This window comes from Microchirus variegatus, assembly GCF_963457635.1.
Source record: "Microchirus variegatus genome assembly, chromosome: 6".
Lineage (NCBI taxonomy): Eukaryota > Metazoa > Chordata > Actinopteri > Pleuronectiformes > Soleidae > Microchirus > Microchirus variegatus.
Genome location: NC_139807.1, coordinates 9,614,173 through 9,632,680, shown reverse-complemented (window position 1 = coordinate 9,632,680; position 18,508 = coordinate 9,614,173). Strand labels below are relative to the sequence as shown.

The following is an 18,508-nucleotide window of genomic DNA, read 5'->3' as shown; positions in this document are numbered from 1 at the left end:
CGTGTGCTCGGCCCTCTCTCTATGTCTCCTCACCACTATCGCACACATATACAAACAACTTCAAGACTAAACTCGCGTTTTATTCACGGCTAATCACCTCACACACCTTTTCACTGTGGTTTATCAAGGGGTTTGTAAACAGCTCACATTCAAGTGTCCATGAAAAAAAAGCTACTTCATGACTCATATATATATATATATATATATATATATATATATATATATTCGTGTATATATCAAATTTCCCCAAGAGGCCCTTCTTGACTTCACCCTTTTTTGGCAAACACATCACACTTATCATGACAAGTGTGTGGTTAGAAAAGCATGAGCATTAAAAACAGGCTACGGTTAGTTAGACTCAAGCGCTCATTCAGAGTCACTAAAAATTATCCCTTTGTTATAGTGTCATCCCTAAATCAGCAGCACCTCTGCACCTAAATATACAGGTGAGTGTAATAAAGTCTTTCCACACAACAATCACAGGATCAACTTCGATATTTCAGATCCACAGTGATGGAAGTGTTGGACCTGTTACCTGTAAACACACGGATGAATGTCCAGCGTGAGGGAAATTTTTTTTTGTTACTTGTTTTAAAAGAGTGAAGTGGTTCAGGTCACTGGTGAGTGGAGTGTTTCTTTGTAGAGCTGCTGTTCTTCATCACTGAGGTCCACTGTGATTAAACATTAGATCAGTGCCACCAGACCTGCAGACAACCAGAATCAACCTTTTAATAACAACAATAATAAAACATTGTGTGATTGACTTGGATTAGTTTGATTAATAACATGTAGAATCTAATAAATAGTGTATTTTGCATGAATTGTAATAAATCATAAACATTTACAAGAGTCTAGGATGATGTCATGGTGTGTTATAGTAACTAGTAGTTAGTAAACGTTTTAAAACGCACAAAGGAAAGCAGCAAATCTTTACCAGGTAGCCAGATAATGATCTGCACTGTATATATAATATAATTAGTCAAATGCATGTCATTAAGGTGCTTAAACGCCAAAATGATACATTTCATTTAGCAAAAAAAGGGCTATAAGAATCATCACCAACTCTACTTACAATGAAACAAGTAATTAATTATTCCTGAACCTTCAGACATTAAAATGGTATAATTTATGACTTAAAACGTGTATAGAATAAGATCTGATGTCCTGCCAAATACAATGCACAATATGTTCACAACGAGAGAGAAGTCACTATCAGCCCAGAGGAATGAAATGTTTAAAAATGTGTTTTTGAATTTCTTAAATCTTTAAGACATGAACTCTACTTTAAATTCACACCAGTGTCCACAGAACACACGGCTCCTGAGGTTACCTATGGATGTGTTTGTTTTAATCTGTCTCCTCTTCCTTTTCTGTGTCTTTCTGAGGGACAGGTACAACAGATGTCCCCAATAAACCTCTTCTCACAATGTAGGGACACGAGGGACCAGTGGGTATGTCGGCAAAACCTTAGGGAAGAAAATGACAGGATTAAAGGACAGCAGATAAGTACTGTGTGTATATTGAAAAGCAGTGGTGGTTTTTTAATCTGGATTGGGTGTAAAATAAAGCAATACATAGAGAAAACAGCAGAAGCGGCAACAGTAGCTTCAAAATGAATCTAATGCAATTTTACACAAACCTAAATGTATTCAAGTCTGATGTTTTAGACTGTATTTTTGGGGAAATCACCTTTCATGACGACTTCTGGCAGTCCATACGGCTCATACTCGGTGTCATCAAAGGCAGCTGAAAGTTGTGTCCTGTTTCGGCGGATTCTTTCAGCCAGACGAGCCGGATCAGCAGGGATGGGGAAGGAACCTGAAAACAGCATCTTCTCTCCTGACACTGCTGCCTCAGATAAAGGAGTAGGGGAGACGGAAGGTGAATCCACTGAATCTACTTCCTCCTCCTCAGTCTGTGTGTATGCAGTGTGGAGCTTAGATGCTGTTGGAGGACACACACTCTGCTCTGTTTGACTGCAGACACTCTTCATCTCTGTGCGGACAGCTCTCTTTAAGGAATCACCGGTTGTGTTCGTTTCATCAGATGCTCTGGAAATCTTTGGATTCTCTGAGTGACACTGTGTTTTGGTATTGTTCAGTCCTTTGGTAATGTGTTGTCCCGTTGTCTCTGATGACATTTGGATAACCTCAGCATCACGTTTGTCTTTGCGCTGTGATTGTAAGACATTTCTCTCCTGATTTTCCTTTTCTGATTCCTGCACGGAGATACAAACAAAATACAGCAGTTAAAGACCAGACTATTGTCCAGTGTATGCATGTAAGTAAAACAACTTCTGGGGCTGGTGGTACTCAACTCGACAAAAATGATTAGTGATTTTTTTGTTATCCTATTATTATAAGAAACGAGTGTTGTTATCCTGTGATAATGAGATGATTGCTCCCTGATTTCAACATAATTAAAAACTACAGTATCTACTATAGCAGCTCTTGGTTCCTGTAACAAACACATTCAGTCTTTAATTATCAGAAACTATGCATAGTCAGCAGACTTTAAATTAGTTAGTCAGCTGTCGTATTTAGAGCTTTTCTCCAGCATTAATTCCATCATTTCACATTTTCCTGAAAAGTGTAGGGATACTGCTAGAAAATTAAATTCAGCCCATACTAATATGAGGAGTTAAAGACATACACGTATCTGCTATGGAAGCAAATGATAATTTAAAAGTGGAAAAATTGTCAATCACCTCATCAATGTTGACAGTGTACTGATTGTGTTCCTTTAGTGCTGCAGTCTTTTTCAAGTATTGGAAACTCGGTTCAGGGATGTTGTTGTGCTGTAGTCTTGATTTAAAGATACAGAATAAAAACATTAAATTCGACAAATATACACATACATTTATTCAACATGAGCCTCAAGCATTGCTTCTCTAGCCTTTGTTTAAGAGTGTTACCTGGAGGACAACATCTGACCCTGCAGTTTGTTGGAGGAGCAGGAGAGGAGTAGCTCATCCTCTCTGATGACTGTCACATTACTGGGACTTTGCCGAATAACCCGTATGTGATCAGCCAGAGCCTCGCTCTTCGTCCCTGTTGGATCATGGGTTGTCTCATCAGTGTGTTGCTGGTTTGATTGCGATTGTCCAACAGCAGAGATTTGGTAGTGGTCATCTTTGATGGGAAGGATCTGGTCAAACGTTGGAGCTGGTTGGGAGGCCAGTCTCCACAGTTCAAGTTCCTCATTCTGCTGCTGGGTCTCCTCAGAGAGAGCCCGTACTTTCCCCTGCAGTGCCACCACCTGGACAGGACAGAAAGGTACAAGACAGAATGAATTTAAGACATTGCTAATATAACTCTCTAAAGAAAATCTTAAAAATAAAAAAGTAACATTTTTTACAGAATGATGAGTTGCAATAAAATGTTTATATGGCCTTTTCTTAATGCAAATGCACTGCATTTAAAATTCTATTTCCTAACAAAGTTTGCAAACATTTAAATACAAGTAAATGTCAGTTACTTTCAAGCTGTTGTCAAAAGACATCACACAGTGCCGATTAGATCTATCAGTTCCACACAGTTCCTGTCTATGTGTCATTGTGTGTCATCGTTGTCATATACAGTACAGACATAGGAGACGGTGACTACCTGTTGCTCTAGGTGTTTGATCTGAAGATGAGACACTTCATCAAATGTCCTTTCAGCCCTTTTTGTCCTTTTATCTTCCCTCTCTAAATCTCCATCTTCTTCTCTCCTCTCATTCTGCAGCAGTGACTCCTGACCCTCAGTGGTGATGTCATTCTCCTGACTTGATGGCCCCTGCTCAGTGGAACAGGACACAACAGCATGTCCTGTGTTTAGCTCGAATGGGTCTTCTTTGCGTTCAGTGTCTGTGTGTAATGCTCGGCCGCCAGTGTCAGAGACAGTCAGGCTTTCTATTCTTTGTTTCAGCAGACAATTCTCTGATCGCAGAGCAAGCAGTTCTGCAGCATCGTGTGCTGCTCTTCCGTCTTGACTGTACTCAGTCTCCTCCCTCCGACAAATGGAGCCATGGTTATCCTCAGCCTTGTCTGAGTCCAACAATTGTGCTACATTGTCTTCTTCACTTCTAACATGTGTTCTGGGATCAGACTTTGTTTGATTGTCATCTCTCTGTGCAGTAGATCCCACAGCATCAACAGTGGCAGCACAATCATTTTCCTCAGTTTGTTGAAATTCTGTGGGATTAGTCGACTTCACATCTAGTCTGCCTTCCCTTTGACCCTTTTCCACCTCTTTTTCAGTCTGTAAAACATCCAGCTCCAGCTTATATCGCTGCATTTCCTCTCCCTGTCTGAGGAGGGCGATCTCTTTTTCATGCAGCTCAGCCAGAAGGCCTGAGATGTGCTGACTCTGCTTTTCAAAAGCCATTGTAAGCTGCCGTGTCTGACGTGTCACCTGGGAAAGACAGAAAATAAGAAACAATAGAAGAAAGAAGACAGGCACTTCACTACGCCCTGCATCCATTGTGTTAAAACAACAGCCAAGTAAAAGATGGCATGCACTTCTTAGTTACACACTTCCTTAATTTAGACACACACACATTTGCTGAATGTTCCATCAAGTCAAGACCTTACAAAGTAATCTCAGATTTTAATGGACACATTTAATTTATACAGATTTAAATTTATTTACATATTTTTTGTTCATGTGTTATTTGGCCTGGGTGAAACGTTTTAGCCTCTGTTTCTATCTGCTTTCACGGATGGTTTCAGTGACAAAGTAATACTGACACAATGAGACCGGCATTACCCAACATTCTTAAATGTTTAATTAGTTTGTGGTTTATAGTCACTGCAATACATTTTAAATGTTTTATTTACTGCTGTTTGTAAGACAATTCCTCTGTGACACATCAAAACATTACTTTGATGAGGCTTACATCTTTATTTAATTATTTAGCCATAATTACCTCAAATCAATCCAAATATTCTCATTCAAAGTGTAATTTATTCACCGTTTAGTCAACAGTTAATAACAGTGCCCAATTGAGATAACCAAAGTTAGATTTTTGTCCATGTTTAAATGGAAGATATTAGTGAATTATGATTTTCATTATGGCCAAAAAACACCAATTGCGACACAATCATTAAACATATCTGCATGTGTGTAAAAGTGCAAATGTGTTATATCTCGATGTATCTGTGCAATGTATAAACATATCAATGTCTATTGAACCTTTGTTATATTGATTTTGGAGATATTTTGCAATATTACAAATTATCAACACAGCCCTATATCAATAAACACACCATTATTTACCTGGTTCTGCAGAGCCTCTAGTTTAACCTGGTTCTGGTTGGCACGCTCCGTTTCCTGTGCTTTCTCTTTGTGCAGGCGAGCCACCTCATTTTCCAAATGTGAGGGAGCAGACTCACATTTGTGCAGGAGAGAAATGTCATCTCTCTGGTCGGACAGAAAAGTCTCTCCCAGACAGTTTTGTCTGGTGTCTTCCAAGTCAGAAGGGATTTGATATGCTTGACCCTCATCTGACAGAGGTGAGCATTCAGGATCTATCACCGTTTGTTTTTGAATAAAATCTGCTGTTCCCTGAGATACAAGCGTGTTGAGCTGGTTGGTGGACTGACAGAAGAGAAGGTGCTGCTCAGGAGAAAGGACGAGTTTGTCACGATGAACAATGTTTGAGTTGAGCTCATCATCATGGAGAGAGAGGTATGTTAGCGGACTGTTTGCAAGCAGGAGTTTCTCCTCTCCTGCTCTCTCATCTTCTTTCTTGCTGCACTTAAGTTCTTCCAATTCAGCTTGAAGTTCTGCCAATTTTGTGCTCAGCTCCTCCTTAACATCTGCGTCTAAGTTTGAAGCTTGGTTCCTCTCCTCATCCTCGTGCTGTCTCTCTTCTCGTTCTAACGCCAACTGGGCTTTTACATCTGCTAGCTGCTTCTTCAACTGAATATTAAGTTCTATCATTTCACTCTCTCTGTCTTCTAGTGCTTTGTTGTTCTCCTCCTCCTGGTCCTCTCTCTCCTTCTTTTCTCTTTCCTCCTTTCTGCTCTTCACCTCTGTCTCTAAACCAAGCATGGCCTTCATCAGTCTGTCCACCTCAGCCCTCTCACTCTCCAGTTTTGCCTTCCATTCCTTGTCCTGTTCTGCCTTCTCCACAGCGTGGCTGGCATGTTTACGACTCAGCTGCTTGAGCCGAGTCCTGGCCTCTGCTTCAGCCCGCCGTTGGGCTTCCAGGTCATCCAGCCGTTTTTGGAGTTCTTCACGCACGTCATTTATCTCTGACCGCAGCACGGCATTCTCCCTCCGGAGGTCTTCAGAAGCTTTGGTATGCTCAGGCTTAACAGAAGGAGTCCCGCCATCGGAAAGCCTCACACTGCAACTAGCATCGACAGAAGTGTCGGTGTACACATCAGGAGCTGAGTGAGATACACTAGAGTGTCCATCACCAAATGTGGAGTGCCCCTTTGTTCCAGAACTGTCACACTTGATCATTTCATTTCTACTATTGTTATTTTCACCATCACTTTTCCTTCTGTGTGCTTCCCTTTGTAAAGCCTCTGTGGATATGAGAACAGAGATGTGTTCAGCGTCGATGCCTTCTCCTGGCTCTCTTTCAGAAGGATAAGGTGATGGAAGCTCTGCTCCTCTCTCATCTACATCCTCTTCTTTCTTTTGTTCTGCTCGGATGGTGGGCTTTTTAGTGTGGGTGGGTTGCCGAGAATGAAGAGGGTACGACGGAGGAGGGTATAAACTCTGTCCACCAGGGCAAAACTGCACAGGTTGAACCGGAGGTGCTGGTGCAGCTTTTTGTTCTGGAGTTAAATGGGAGAATATAACACATTTTACTGACCACACATGAAGTAAAACATAATAGTAGAGGGCACACTTCTAAATAGATTATTTATATTTAGAAAAAATTGTAATATAAAAACAGCCAGCAGGGGACAGCAATGAAGAGATTAATATAGTATGTAGTGTACTGTATGCATGAAACATTATCGAGAACTCACCAACTTAAATAATGAATGTACATCATATGTAGTTTTCCTAAATTATGAATGAGTTTACACAAACACAGATGGATATGTCACCCCTCCTCACCCTGCAGGTCTTTGAGGAGACGCAGGGCGTCAGCTCGCTCTTCTGACAGTCTCCTCCCCTCCTCCTCCAGACCTCGCTCTCTCTTCCTGCTCTGCTCCAGACTCACTGCCACACCCTCTGCTTCACGTAAGGCTTCCTAATGGAAGGAAAAATAAAAATGTAACTTATCACAATAAGAATTTAACTAATGTATTTAAGTTGGAGTGGTAGGCTCTCAGCTAAAACCAATACACTGTACAATGTTCTTTTCGTTAGTAGTTTTATATAGAAAGTATTAATTTATCTGTTGACTTAAACGACAAAAACATTTTTAATTTCTCCGACTGAAACTTGACCATTAATAAATTATTTTAAAAGTACAGCACTTCCAGTCAATAAAGGGTAGTTGCGGAACTATGTACTGACAAGTGTATTTCATGAAGAGCATTTGTTTTGAAACAGAAGCAAACCACAGACAAACAAGCCACAGGTAAAGGCAGCACGAGTTGATGTTGAAAGCTGGAATGCGTGTAATCCCCTGCCAAAAACAAACAACTCTTCATACTTCTGCTCCATAATGGTTTCAAAATGTAGTCAAGCACATTAATGCCAGGTCTGGTGTGAAGGTTCACTCCTTCTGTGTGGCTTTGTTCCCTGTAATTTTTTCTAATGCTACGCCTAAATTCAACATGATGAATCAACCGGATGATTGGAAAAGCCACAGTTAACATCCATCCATCCATTATCTACTGCTTTATCCTCCACCGGAGGGTCACAGGGGGTGCTGTGCCTATCTCAGCTGACATAGGGCGATTGGCCGGGTACACCCTGGACCGTTCGCCAGTCACAGTTAACATATTATTCATAATATATGTGATCAAAATAACCAACTTATGACACATTGAAATGCTTTTTTATTTTTTAAATGACACAGTTCATTCTTTATCCACTGCACAGGTAATGAATAATCGATATGCATCAGTAACATGTCATGCGTGTATTACCGTTAGTTTGGCTTGTGTCTGGGCTTCTTTCTTCTGGCTCTCCTGCAACTGTCCCTCCGTCCACTTCACTTTCTCTTTCAGCATGTCCAACTCTTTGTCTAGTACTTGTTTCTGTAGAGACAGCTGGTGGAGGAAATCATTATTCAGCAGGTGCTAAAAGACAAGAAAAACTAAATTAAAAAAACAACTGGCGGGAAGGTTATGGGAAAAACAACAAAAGACAAAAATGAAGACTGCACAGCTGATGTTATCAAAGTACGAATCCGAACCAAACAGGAAGCAGGAGAGCAATCAGTGATCAATAGCAAACATCAGCTATGTCTAATGTATCGTCTACCTCTCTGGGGAAACTAAAGAAGACTTAACAAGCCGATCAGCTTCCCACCAGTGCGAATACAAAATTCTGCACGTGATTTCATATCATCGTACACAGTGATGCACAGGTAGCACCGTTAAGCCCAATTGGAATACACATTACATTTACTAATCCAAAAAATAGGCTCAATTCAATAAAACATGCATTTGTGCAACATCCACCACTGCTAATTTAGTGTACCAATAAATCAAAAGCTCTGTAAGATTAGATTAAATCCAAACTGTACCTCTATTGTGTGTTTACTCTGTCGCTGATCTATATAACAAGATATAACAAGCTGATACGTGGTTTCCAGTTCGGCTGTACTGAGAGTCTAAAATGAAGGAATGAATGTCAACAACATATTTTGGGTGGAAAGAGGCTCAACCCGAGATTATAATCTGTACTGTTTTGCAGACAAAAAAATTAAATCCAATATCTGGTCTTCAACCACAAACACACTCTTTCTTTACATCCATGCAATTTGTCTTATGCAACGTTCACAAAAATATTTTTAGAAAGGGATATCCCAAAAATATCCCTTCATCTTCATCACACAGTCATGCTTGTACATCGCACTCAGGGACAACTCAAACTATTTCTCAAACACAAGTTACGAGGTATAAGTTTATTTAATGCTTCCATAACCAAAGCATTCTGCACCGAGAAACGGAATTGCACTGTCATTACCTTCAATGCTCAACCTTTCCACTGGAGAGAAACTGAGAGGAGAGGAGGACGGAGCAGAGAAAAGAGCAGGTGGGAAGTAAGAGTAAGAGAAAAATATAAGGACAAGAAGCAAGCACAGGAGAAGAGGCGAGGCAAGTTATACAACATTTGATAATAATAAAAAATCTGAGGAGGAGAGAAGAAGAAAATGTAAAGGGGATAGTGACAGAGAAAGCAGGAAAGATAAATAGGAAAAAGCTGAAAAACAGAGCAGACACATAAAAAAATGTATAGAACATAATTTTAGTCCTCGGTTCCCAGTGTTGATACAAAAAGAATCTAAATGCTTTACTTGTTAAATGTATTATTATGAAAATGAACATTATAGGGCAGGTTTAGGGATGTGTTTGATGTTATATAAACCTAGGCACCTTGTCTGGGCATTTACCTTATCAGCCTGGGCCTGCAGAGCATTGTGGAGTGTCCTGGCCTGCTGGAGCTCCTGGTTGAGCTTATTCACCTCCTCCCGATGCTGCTTTTCCAGCTGTTGCCTCTCTTTCTGGAGCTCTATTACATCCTGCAGATAACACCCTAAATGTGAGCCTTTCTAATCAACTTGAACATGGAGCATATTTGTCTTTTCTAAAGCAGAATCAAACAAAAGCCATCTGAAATTGGCTAAGGCTTTCTTTAGTTGTATATCATCCATCTGTCCCCAAGTCTCACCCTCTGATGTTGTTTCTCCATCTCCTTGCTGCGCTGCTGGTGCTGCAGTCGACTGCTCTCAGCATTTTGTCTCTGACACTTCAGCTCCTCTTGTAATTGCTTGAGCCTTTGCTCAGCTCCTGATGCCTGCCATACAAACACAACACACTCTCCTTAACTAACAATACCAATAATCATTATTGTATTATTAATATTATCATTATTAGTGAATAATCTCCTTTGCTGGCACATTTGCAGTTGTTCTTCAGGAAGAAGGCGTCAGAGAGGGTGTTTTATGGTCATTTGCATTTTACAATCATTGATATGTACTAACTGTAGAACTTGCACTTGTGCACATGGTTTCATATAGCCCAAAATGTTCTGTGTGACTACTGTAAGACTTGGTAGAGTGAGTCCTCTTTTAACTCAAAGGTTGTGAGTTCAAATTCCCGGTTCTGCTAGTCTAGGTGCCAATGTGTTCCAGTCTAGGGAGTGAATAGTGTGAGCGAATAGGTATGAATGTGGTCATCAATACTAGAAAACACAATATAAATACATTGACCATTTAGTACAAATTTCAGAATAAAATATGCACACTGTTAAATATGAGCCCACTAGTGCCCATACACACAAAATTTAAAAACAGAATTTACTTGTTGTATTGTACATGTGAAATGTAAAAAAAATATTTGAACATGGTTTTTTGCAGATCCATAAATCTGCCACCTTTGATAAACTTGTACTGCTATGTATCTTGTATTTCTGATTAAGCTTCTGCTTGGTGTACCTTTGTAGATCATTTGCCAAAATAATCCCATGTTTGTTGATTCAAGAGAGGTTAAAATTGAATATCTGATGAAGCCAACACCTATTTTGTGACAAAACAGCGAAGCCTCAGGGAAACTAGGAAACCAGGAAATAAGTGTGTTTTTACCCTTTCACTCTCCTGGGTGATGCGGGTGTGAGCCAGGCTGAGCTCGCAGCGAGCTTTCTGCAGGCTGATCTCCTGGGCAGCCACCTCCTTTTTGGTTTGCCCCAAGTTGCTTTGAATCGACGTAATCATCTTGGCCTTCACTGACAGCTCCTCTTCCAGACAAGACACACGACTCTGCATTTCTGACAGTGATACTGGAGAATTGACAAAAAACACAGAAACAGTTAAGTACCAAAGTATTTTGGTATGAAGCAGACATGAGACACAATAAATTCCAAACATTTTAAAAACAGTAAGATGATTTTGAAAAACCTAAACAGCCTGTCTCATACCAAATGCTAAAATGTTGATAGTATAATTGTAAAGTTTTATTTTTCAAGATCAATCACTGACATATTTCCCTATCTTTTACAGTCTAAGTGGAGAACAGGCATTATTATCCACCAAAAGAACACAATACACTGGGTTTTAAATGAGTGAAATGTGGCTGACAGGGTGGAGGATGGCAGAGTGGAGAACTATCAGTAACTTTTTATTTGTTATATATAAATTAACATTGGCTTATCTAGCATGTGGAATGTTTTTCAAGTGACCGCGAGCAGTCAGCAACACAAAGGGGCTTCACAAGCCAGGTCAATCCATACAGGCTTGCTGACAGCCACAGCTGTTTGCACTTTCACCAGGCCTGTGGGTCTCAGGCTGTTGATTTCAATAACCAGGGAGGACATCAATGTTCTGACTGACCAGTATGTTTTCCATCATTTCCCTGACACCCAATTTTTTTTAAGTCATTTAATTTATCAGAAAATAATTAAGAACATTCTACAAACGAAAAATGTTTGCCAACTTTTTTTTCATTAAGTATATAAAATCTGCAAGGGCTGCAACTAATCTGTATATTTTCTCGATCAATCAATTAGTTGTTGGAAAATGTTCAGAAATGTTTCCCAAGCCTTGAAATGATGTCATTCTTAAATGTCTTGTTTTGTCAACAAAACAAAATCTATTCAGTTTTTAATGATTTATTTGTTAAAGAAACCAAAACCTTCACATATAAGAAGTTGAAAAATCGCAGAGTTTGCTTTAATTAAAAAAGAAAAACCCTAAAACGGATGAATCAGTTATCAAAACAATTGAAGATTGATTTAGTAGTCTATAAAATCTTAATTAGTAGTAGTATAATATGTTAATTTTGTTTTTGCTAATCTGTACAGAACCCCAGAAAATAAAAGTTAACTAATCTGTTTGTAAATACAATACATCACTTCCATTTCAGGACAGACAAGTAAGTTCTTTAACAGAAAGAACTAATTTTAAGCATGCCACTTAAATGACATACGCTTTTCCTACGCCTACTGTTATAACCCCATAAAGACGTAGAGAGAGCATAATAAAAAAAAAACAGCAGCAAAAAAACTGAAGAAAAGCATAACTAAAATAAACACTGCACTAACCCTGCCCCCTCTGTATCCCAGCAGCAGCAAAAATAAGAACTTTATTTCGCAATGTACAGTTCCCTTCCTTTGAGCAAACACACACAAATAGTGGAGCTGAGAGAAAGAGGAGTGTTTTATGACAGTTATAAAGTGAGTTATAAAGTGAGCCACTCTGCAGTGTGGAGCAAGAAGGATTCTCCAGCTGAGACAATGATCTCTACACAGCTTCTTATGTAACAAGTCTTGTTGAGATTTTAGTTACATGGGTTCGAGGGTGATGGCACTACTTGAACTTAAAAGATATTTTATAATTATTTTTGCCTTATTTTATTTTTTAAGCGCACGACAAATGCACACCATACTGAGGATATATAAAGTCCTGAGCCATTCAAAGGTCAACAGTTAGCAACCTGTTTTATTTCTCTTAAAAACAAATGGCACTAAAAAGTAACTGGCCTTTGTAACATGCGGTGAACCTGAACAGTAATATTTATTTTACATTTGCATCTGCAGTAACACGTGGAGCTGAGAAGCACTGGAGATGCATCGGAGACTCATTGCATTTACATTTCTCACATTTGTCACAATGTGTCTCCGACCACCTCCCTCAGCAGTTTGGCAGATCAGATAACAATCTGTCCTGAAAGTGTCTCGGGTGTATTTACACCTGTACCTGTGTATTTACACCTGTCAAGCGATCATAAAAAAAACACATTTTAGTGCCAGGTGTAAAGGGGTTTTAGATCTGGAGCATTTGGTAAAAGTTCAATATGTCTGAGGTTTTTGTTTCTTTGTTTGTTGTTTTTTACAATCAACACTCAAAAACTCAAGGATATTGCGTTTACTCCAATGTAAAACCAGGAATAGCAACAAATTGCGACATTGCTAATGGAAGAAACCCTTCATGCCATGTAAAGAGGGTGATCATTTGACTTTCACACTCACTGTCCATCTCTGTCTTGTTGTCCTTGCCCTTCCCCAAATGCCCCCGGGCTGGCTGGCCTTGACTGATGATATCAGCGCAGGGCGCCTGGGGAGAGGACGGGGATTGTCTTCTGGCTGTTTGCCTGGTGTCATCTCGTTCCCACGGAAACACAGCCAAGGGAGTGGAGTAGGACTCCGATTGGTCAGACAGGCGATGGTGGGGTGTGCTCTTGTGTTGTCTTGGCAATGAATTTGTGTGCATGTCTGAGAACTGGAGCCGCTGCTGAGAGGAGAACAGGGATTTAGATTTTGTTTTTGTTTTTTAAATAAAGAAAAAGGATGCCATGAGTCTGAGTGGAGAAAAACTGGCAAGTGAGTAAGTATGTTAGATAAATTATTTTAGCAAACTTACAAACATACTACTAAAAATGACTCATTTATGTAATAAGATTCAAAGTAATGAGAGTCTGTAATGGAGGGTTAGGCAGTAATGGATCAACTGTGATTTAAGCCCATGAGGGAACTCAAAATACAAATGACACTAATATATAAATATCTTAGAGAAAAAGTTTCTGAACACCAACGATGCAAAATCATAGAGCTGCACAGGGACAAAGAACACAACCACACTCTGAACAAGTTAAAGTCTAAGCATGATACAAGGTTACAATGAAATTTTTATCTCTGTGAATGATAGAAAAACAGAACACAAAGGGTGACATGGAGTGAGTCAAGTCATACAATTAGAACACTATTCACATGTCTTTAGCCTGTTAGGCTGCATATGCTGGAACTTACTCGAACGTGAGGTGCTTGGCTCTGCGTTTCATCTTGATGTCCTGACCTCTCCTCATCCTTTCTGCTCCCTATTGGCAAATAAAGCATTTAGAGTGGAAAAACCTAAATCCAATCACCAAAGCTGAGCGGAATCGAATCATCTCTTTACAAGAGAGTAAAGAGAACTACAACTGTCTCCAGAGAGACAACAGGGTTGAGGGATTTTATTCACAACCTCTCTGTTTTCCCAATATAAACATTGCTTTCATGACAAGATAGAGACAAGAATAAAGCATTGAGTCATAAAATTAAAGGGTTGTACCATGTTGTTCCCATGGTGAGGATGTGCTCCAACATGGAGTAGAAAACAGAGTGGTGTCTGACAATTTATTTCTGTCCTGTAGCTTCTCCAGCTCGGCCTCCAGTCTGCCAGAGACACAGAAAGTTAAATAATAAACAATATTTGCAAAAAACAACTGAGTATTGATATTTTATGAATGCATATGAAAGCATATTTTGGCAAAATTATGCTATGAAAGAAAGACACTTTAGAAAGAGAAGCTCATTGACAGAAGATTACCAGTGCTGCTAACCTTTTGACTTCCTGGGTGAGTTTGTTGAGGAGGGTGCGAGTCGCATCTAGCTGGCCCTCCAAGGAGCATACTTGTGCCTGCTTGGTCTGAAGGTCCTGCGTCAAGCGCTCCCTGCTGATCACTGCCCCCTTGGCCTCCTCACGAACACTCTGGAGCTCTCGCTGCACAGAATTAAGTTCTCCACGCACCTCATCATACTAGTAGGAAGAAAAAAGGAGAAAGAGTAAAGGGGAAGGCACATGGGTTAGAATTTACTACAACAACAACTTAAAAATACAACAAATTCTTCTCGACAATGTATGGCAGAATTATTAGACATTCCCTCTAATATTGTGAATCATACCGCAATCGCAAATTCAGTCAAAAATAATCACAATTTATCCAAAATCGTTCAGCCCTACAGCGCAGTGTCATTTATTACAATTGGTCTTTTTGAAACACATTATTAGCAAATGTTTACATACAGTAGTTAATGCATTGTTATGATAAGAAGATTACCCAAATGTTTCCCACCCCTGATGGAACATGGTTGCTTGTACCTTTACAACCTGTTTTTCAAGGCTTGCATGGATGTTGTCCAACTGCAGCTGTTTCTGCTTGTTCTCTCTCGATAGTCGCTCATGATGTACCTGCAGCTCCTTCACCTTTTGCAGGACACGTCCAGACAGCCCTACTGTCCAGTCCTCCTCAGCCCAACTCATGTCTCTCGGCCTGAGGCTGACGAGACTGAAAAACATCAACACAAAAGTACACAAGTTCATGTTCAACTCTGGACTAAACGCACCATTTTTAAATGACCATGTATTATGAGGGATAAGATCCAAGGCACTTTGTGTTTCCTATTTAACAAATAATGTCAGCGCACAGCAGTGTTGTTTACTGTGTCACATTCTTCTTTGTTGAAATGTATTGGCGGGCTATACAGTGTTGTGCTTTTATGATGCAACTCTATTTACATAGCTGATGCAGCTATCACCATCTGCCCTACACACTCCATGGCGGAGAAACAATAAGATTAGGGTTTAACATTCCACATTGAACGGAACTGGTGGAAAAGCAGCTTTAAATTCAGAGCCAGCTGACCATTACTGCTCCTGCCTCACATATCCAGAATCGACCAAGGGAGTCAGTAGCTAGAGAGAAGAATCAACAACACTCACAGTTTAAAAGAAATGAAACACGGGTCTGTTACACAGAGTGCAGCAGATACTGTAAGTAGTGACAGAGGATCCAATCCAGACTGCATGTATTTAATGTTTCATCTGTGCCTTTGTCCTGCCTTGAATACGTTATGTTACTCAGGCTTTTGATCCCTGGGGAAGAGCTGGTTGTTACCGCGGGGGCAGCTCTACCACCGACGTTTCCAACACAGACTGACGACAATGTTCCAACAGCACTTCATGGTGAAAATAGACCTTTCCTATTTTAAACCTCTGCAACTACTGCATTGTCACATTAGTCTAGAGCGGGACAATACAGCCAAAAGACATCACAATAGTTTCAGTCAGTATAAAAACTTATATTGATAAATAAGTAATAAGTTAAGATCAGACCTATCCAGAGTGAAAGCAGCAAATTGTGGTTTTAACTTTGTAATGTGATCTATATTTTTATAGAATTATTACCCAGTCCAACATAAGATGTACAATTATGGATGGGAGAAAAAAACAATTGTTTTGGAGTCAGCGGAATACACGAGTAAACAAGGAATAATCTACATCATAAACATGAAAGTGTCAGCATTAATAAAAGCCTGACATGGCAACAACAGCTTACCAAACCTGTAGAGGTTGATTCTGTTTTGACTTGCATTCCAGTCTCACGCTTGTTAACAACTGTAACTCTAGTCAGATAGTTTCCGTCATAGCTCACAGGTTGTGTCACTGTGTTTACCTGTTTCTGCAAACAAGGGACAGACAGACACCTAAACAGATGTATGCGTGTTATTATTTAAACTTACACTTACTATAAAGCACACACAATGGCTGAGAGACTAAACAATAACAACACTTGACACTTCAGCAGTTAGATTCCAACTGAAGCCTTTGTTGTTTGTCCTTCTCCCCATTCTCACCCTGCATTTCCTGTTTATCCATTTATCTTTGGAGTCCATACACTGTAAGGCAGCAGGTTTCAATCAGTATAACCACAAAACCTCAAGCTGTGTGAAATTAGAACAAGACCCTAGCCACACTGTTAAATTTGCATTTGGCTTTCACGTGAACGTGGCTGTCATCTGAAACGAAGGAAAGGGTGAGGTTCAGATACAACCTCACCAATAAATGTTACACACAGGACAAAACCTTTGAATGGGAGTTTCATTTCTCTCTCCACGGACAAACACTTCATCTGTTGTAAACTATAAACTTTACACTTGGAATTCTGTAAGATATCAACATGAATAGCTTTACTGCGATATCGTGATGGAATATTGAGTTATAATTTTAAGATCATACTGCCCACCAGCTACTTAAAGTTGATTTTTACAACTTTTTTTTAAGAAATGTAATGCATATTAAGCACGTATTGAGATCGGGATACATTTTCAGAGCCTCATGTGAATCATGTGAGCAACTAGTAGCGTTTATCTCATGAGAACAGATAAGGCAGCAGGTTCCATCGACAATCGAATAAATCTACACACTGTGTTTAATGAAATGTCACTTGATGCAAACACCAAAAAACTTTTACACGACACAACATACTTTAAGAAAACTGCCTCACTGATTCCCCTGAAAGGTGAGAGGAATCATAAAAACAAAGAATCAGCTTAATTAAGCAGAGCCACATTAATAGTTGATGGAAGAGCAGAGATCCAGAAACGGACCTGAGATCGGTGACATCTGATCACGAGGTTCAAACAAAACAATGGACAACTAACAACGTCCAGGCATTAAAAACGTTTCAATAAAGCAGAGTCAATGAGAGGGCGATAGCTTTAAACACGAAAACAGTTCGTTTTCAGCTTGTTAGTGCTCGCTCCATCAGCTGGGGACTGACAACATGTTGCTAAGCTAACAGAGGAGCAACTGAACGCTAACCCCGCGCAGCTAGAGCCACTTACCGGTCAGTCCGGAGCGGTTACAAAGCGCCGCCAACCGCCGCGCAGTCTCCTGGGCGGCGATAAAACACTGACAAAACCAACGAGTATATCCAGGTGTTCACTGTCAGCGAGGACACGGATTTTCTGTCATGTCGGGTGACTGACAAGCTTTCAAAACTAACAACAGACGCCGCGTCTGCGGCTCGTGGACCTGACCGGGTTTCTGTGGCACGAGGCGGGGCGTGGGCGTGGTCAGTGACGTAGCTGGAGACTGTTTTGGGTGGAGGTGACGTGGTGAAACTGTGGTGACCTCTTGTGGCTTAAATTAGCCTCATACAGGACAACATTAAATAATCTGTAATCTTTCTATTTTTGTTACTCGTTAATACCAATTAAAATCAGAAGAAGAGTTGGTAAGAGTCTTGATGAGCTGCTTTACACTATAGTTTTGCCATTCACCAATTCTTCATTCTATTCTCTCTGTAATGTAGTCAAACAGTGTATCTGTTGATGGCCTCACAAATGCTGTTTTAATTTTAAAACCATGACTTACATATGGAGAATATGTAAATTAAAGAATGCTCTAGATTTTAACCACCTTTTCCTTTATACTGTATCCAATATTTTGAGAAAAATTTACAATTAATGGGTCACACGGTGGAGTACAGCAAAAAAGACCCAGGTCTGTAACTTTCCAGGCCACAGTATTCACTCCTTTTACATCCTTTAATGATTTTGGACTTTGGTGGTGAACTTCTGAATCTGATTGGAAATTTTGTTAAATTCACTTTTTTCAGTTTACCACCAGACAAAAATTGTGTGAATTATATGTATATATGAAATAAAGAAGGTTAAATGTATGTAATGTACCATTTGGTATCAAAATTGCACCAAAATGACAACAACATTATAAGCTGTCATATAAAAACAACTCTCTGAGGAAACTGGAGCATGTGGCCAATTTCTTCCTGTAGGAATGTGTGTTTGATTTGGTTTTAACACGGTTCTTCAGGTATAAGAGGACAAAA

The 18,508-nt window shown here is 39.8% G+C and overlaps 1 protein-coding gene across 1 annotated transcript; it reads right to left on the bottom strand.

Moving 5' to 3' along the window:
• Window positions 1–258: 258 nt before the first annotated feature.
• LOC310928787 (uncharacterized protein) lies at window positions 259–17,574 on the bottom strand. The gene is made up of 18 exons (XM_083891438.1): window positions 17,502–17,574; window positions 14,977–15,163; window positions 14,438–14,634; window positions 14,167–14,270; window positions 13,866–13,933; window positions 13,089–13,350; window positions 10,708–10,901; window positions 9,795–9,920; window positions 9,517–9,645; window positions 8,045–8,167; window positions 7,062–7,197; window positions 5,259–6,772; window positions 3,606–4,394; window positions 2,915–3,258; window positions 2,708–2,804; window positions 1,690–2,218; window positions 1,331–1,466; window positions 259–704 (listed from the first exon to the last, which is right to left on the bottom strand). The coding sequence occupies exons 2-17, from the start codon at window positions 15,136–15,138 to the stop codon at window positions 1,348–1,350; spliced, it is 4,893 nt and encodes a 1,630-aa protein (XP_083747564.1). The 5' UTR covers window positions 15,139–15,163; window positions 17,502–17,574; the 3' UTR covers window positions 259–704; window positions 1,331–1,347.
• Between the last annotated feature and the right edge of the window lie 934 nt (window positions 17,575–18,508).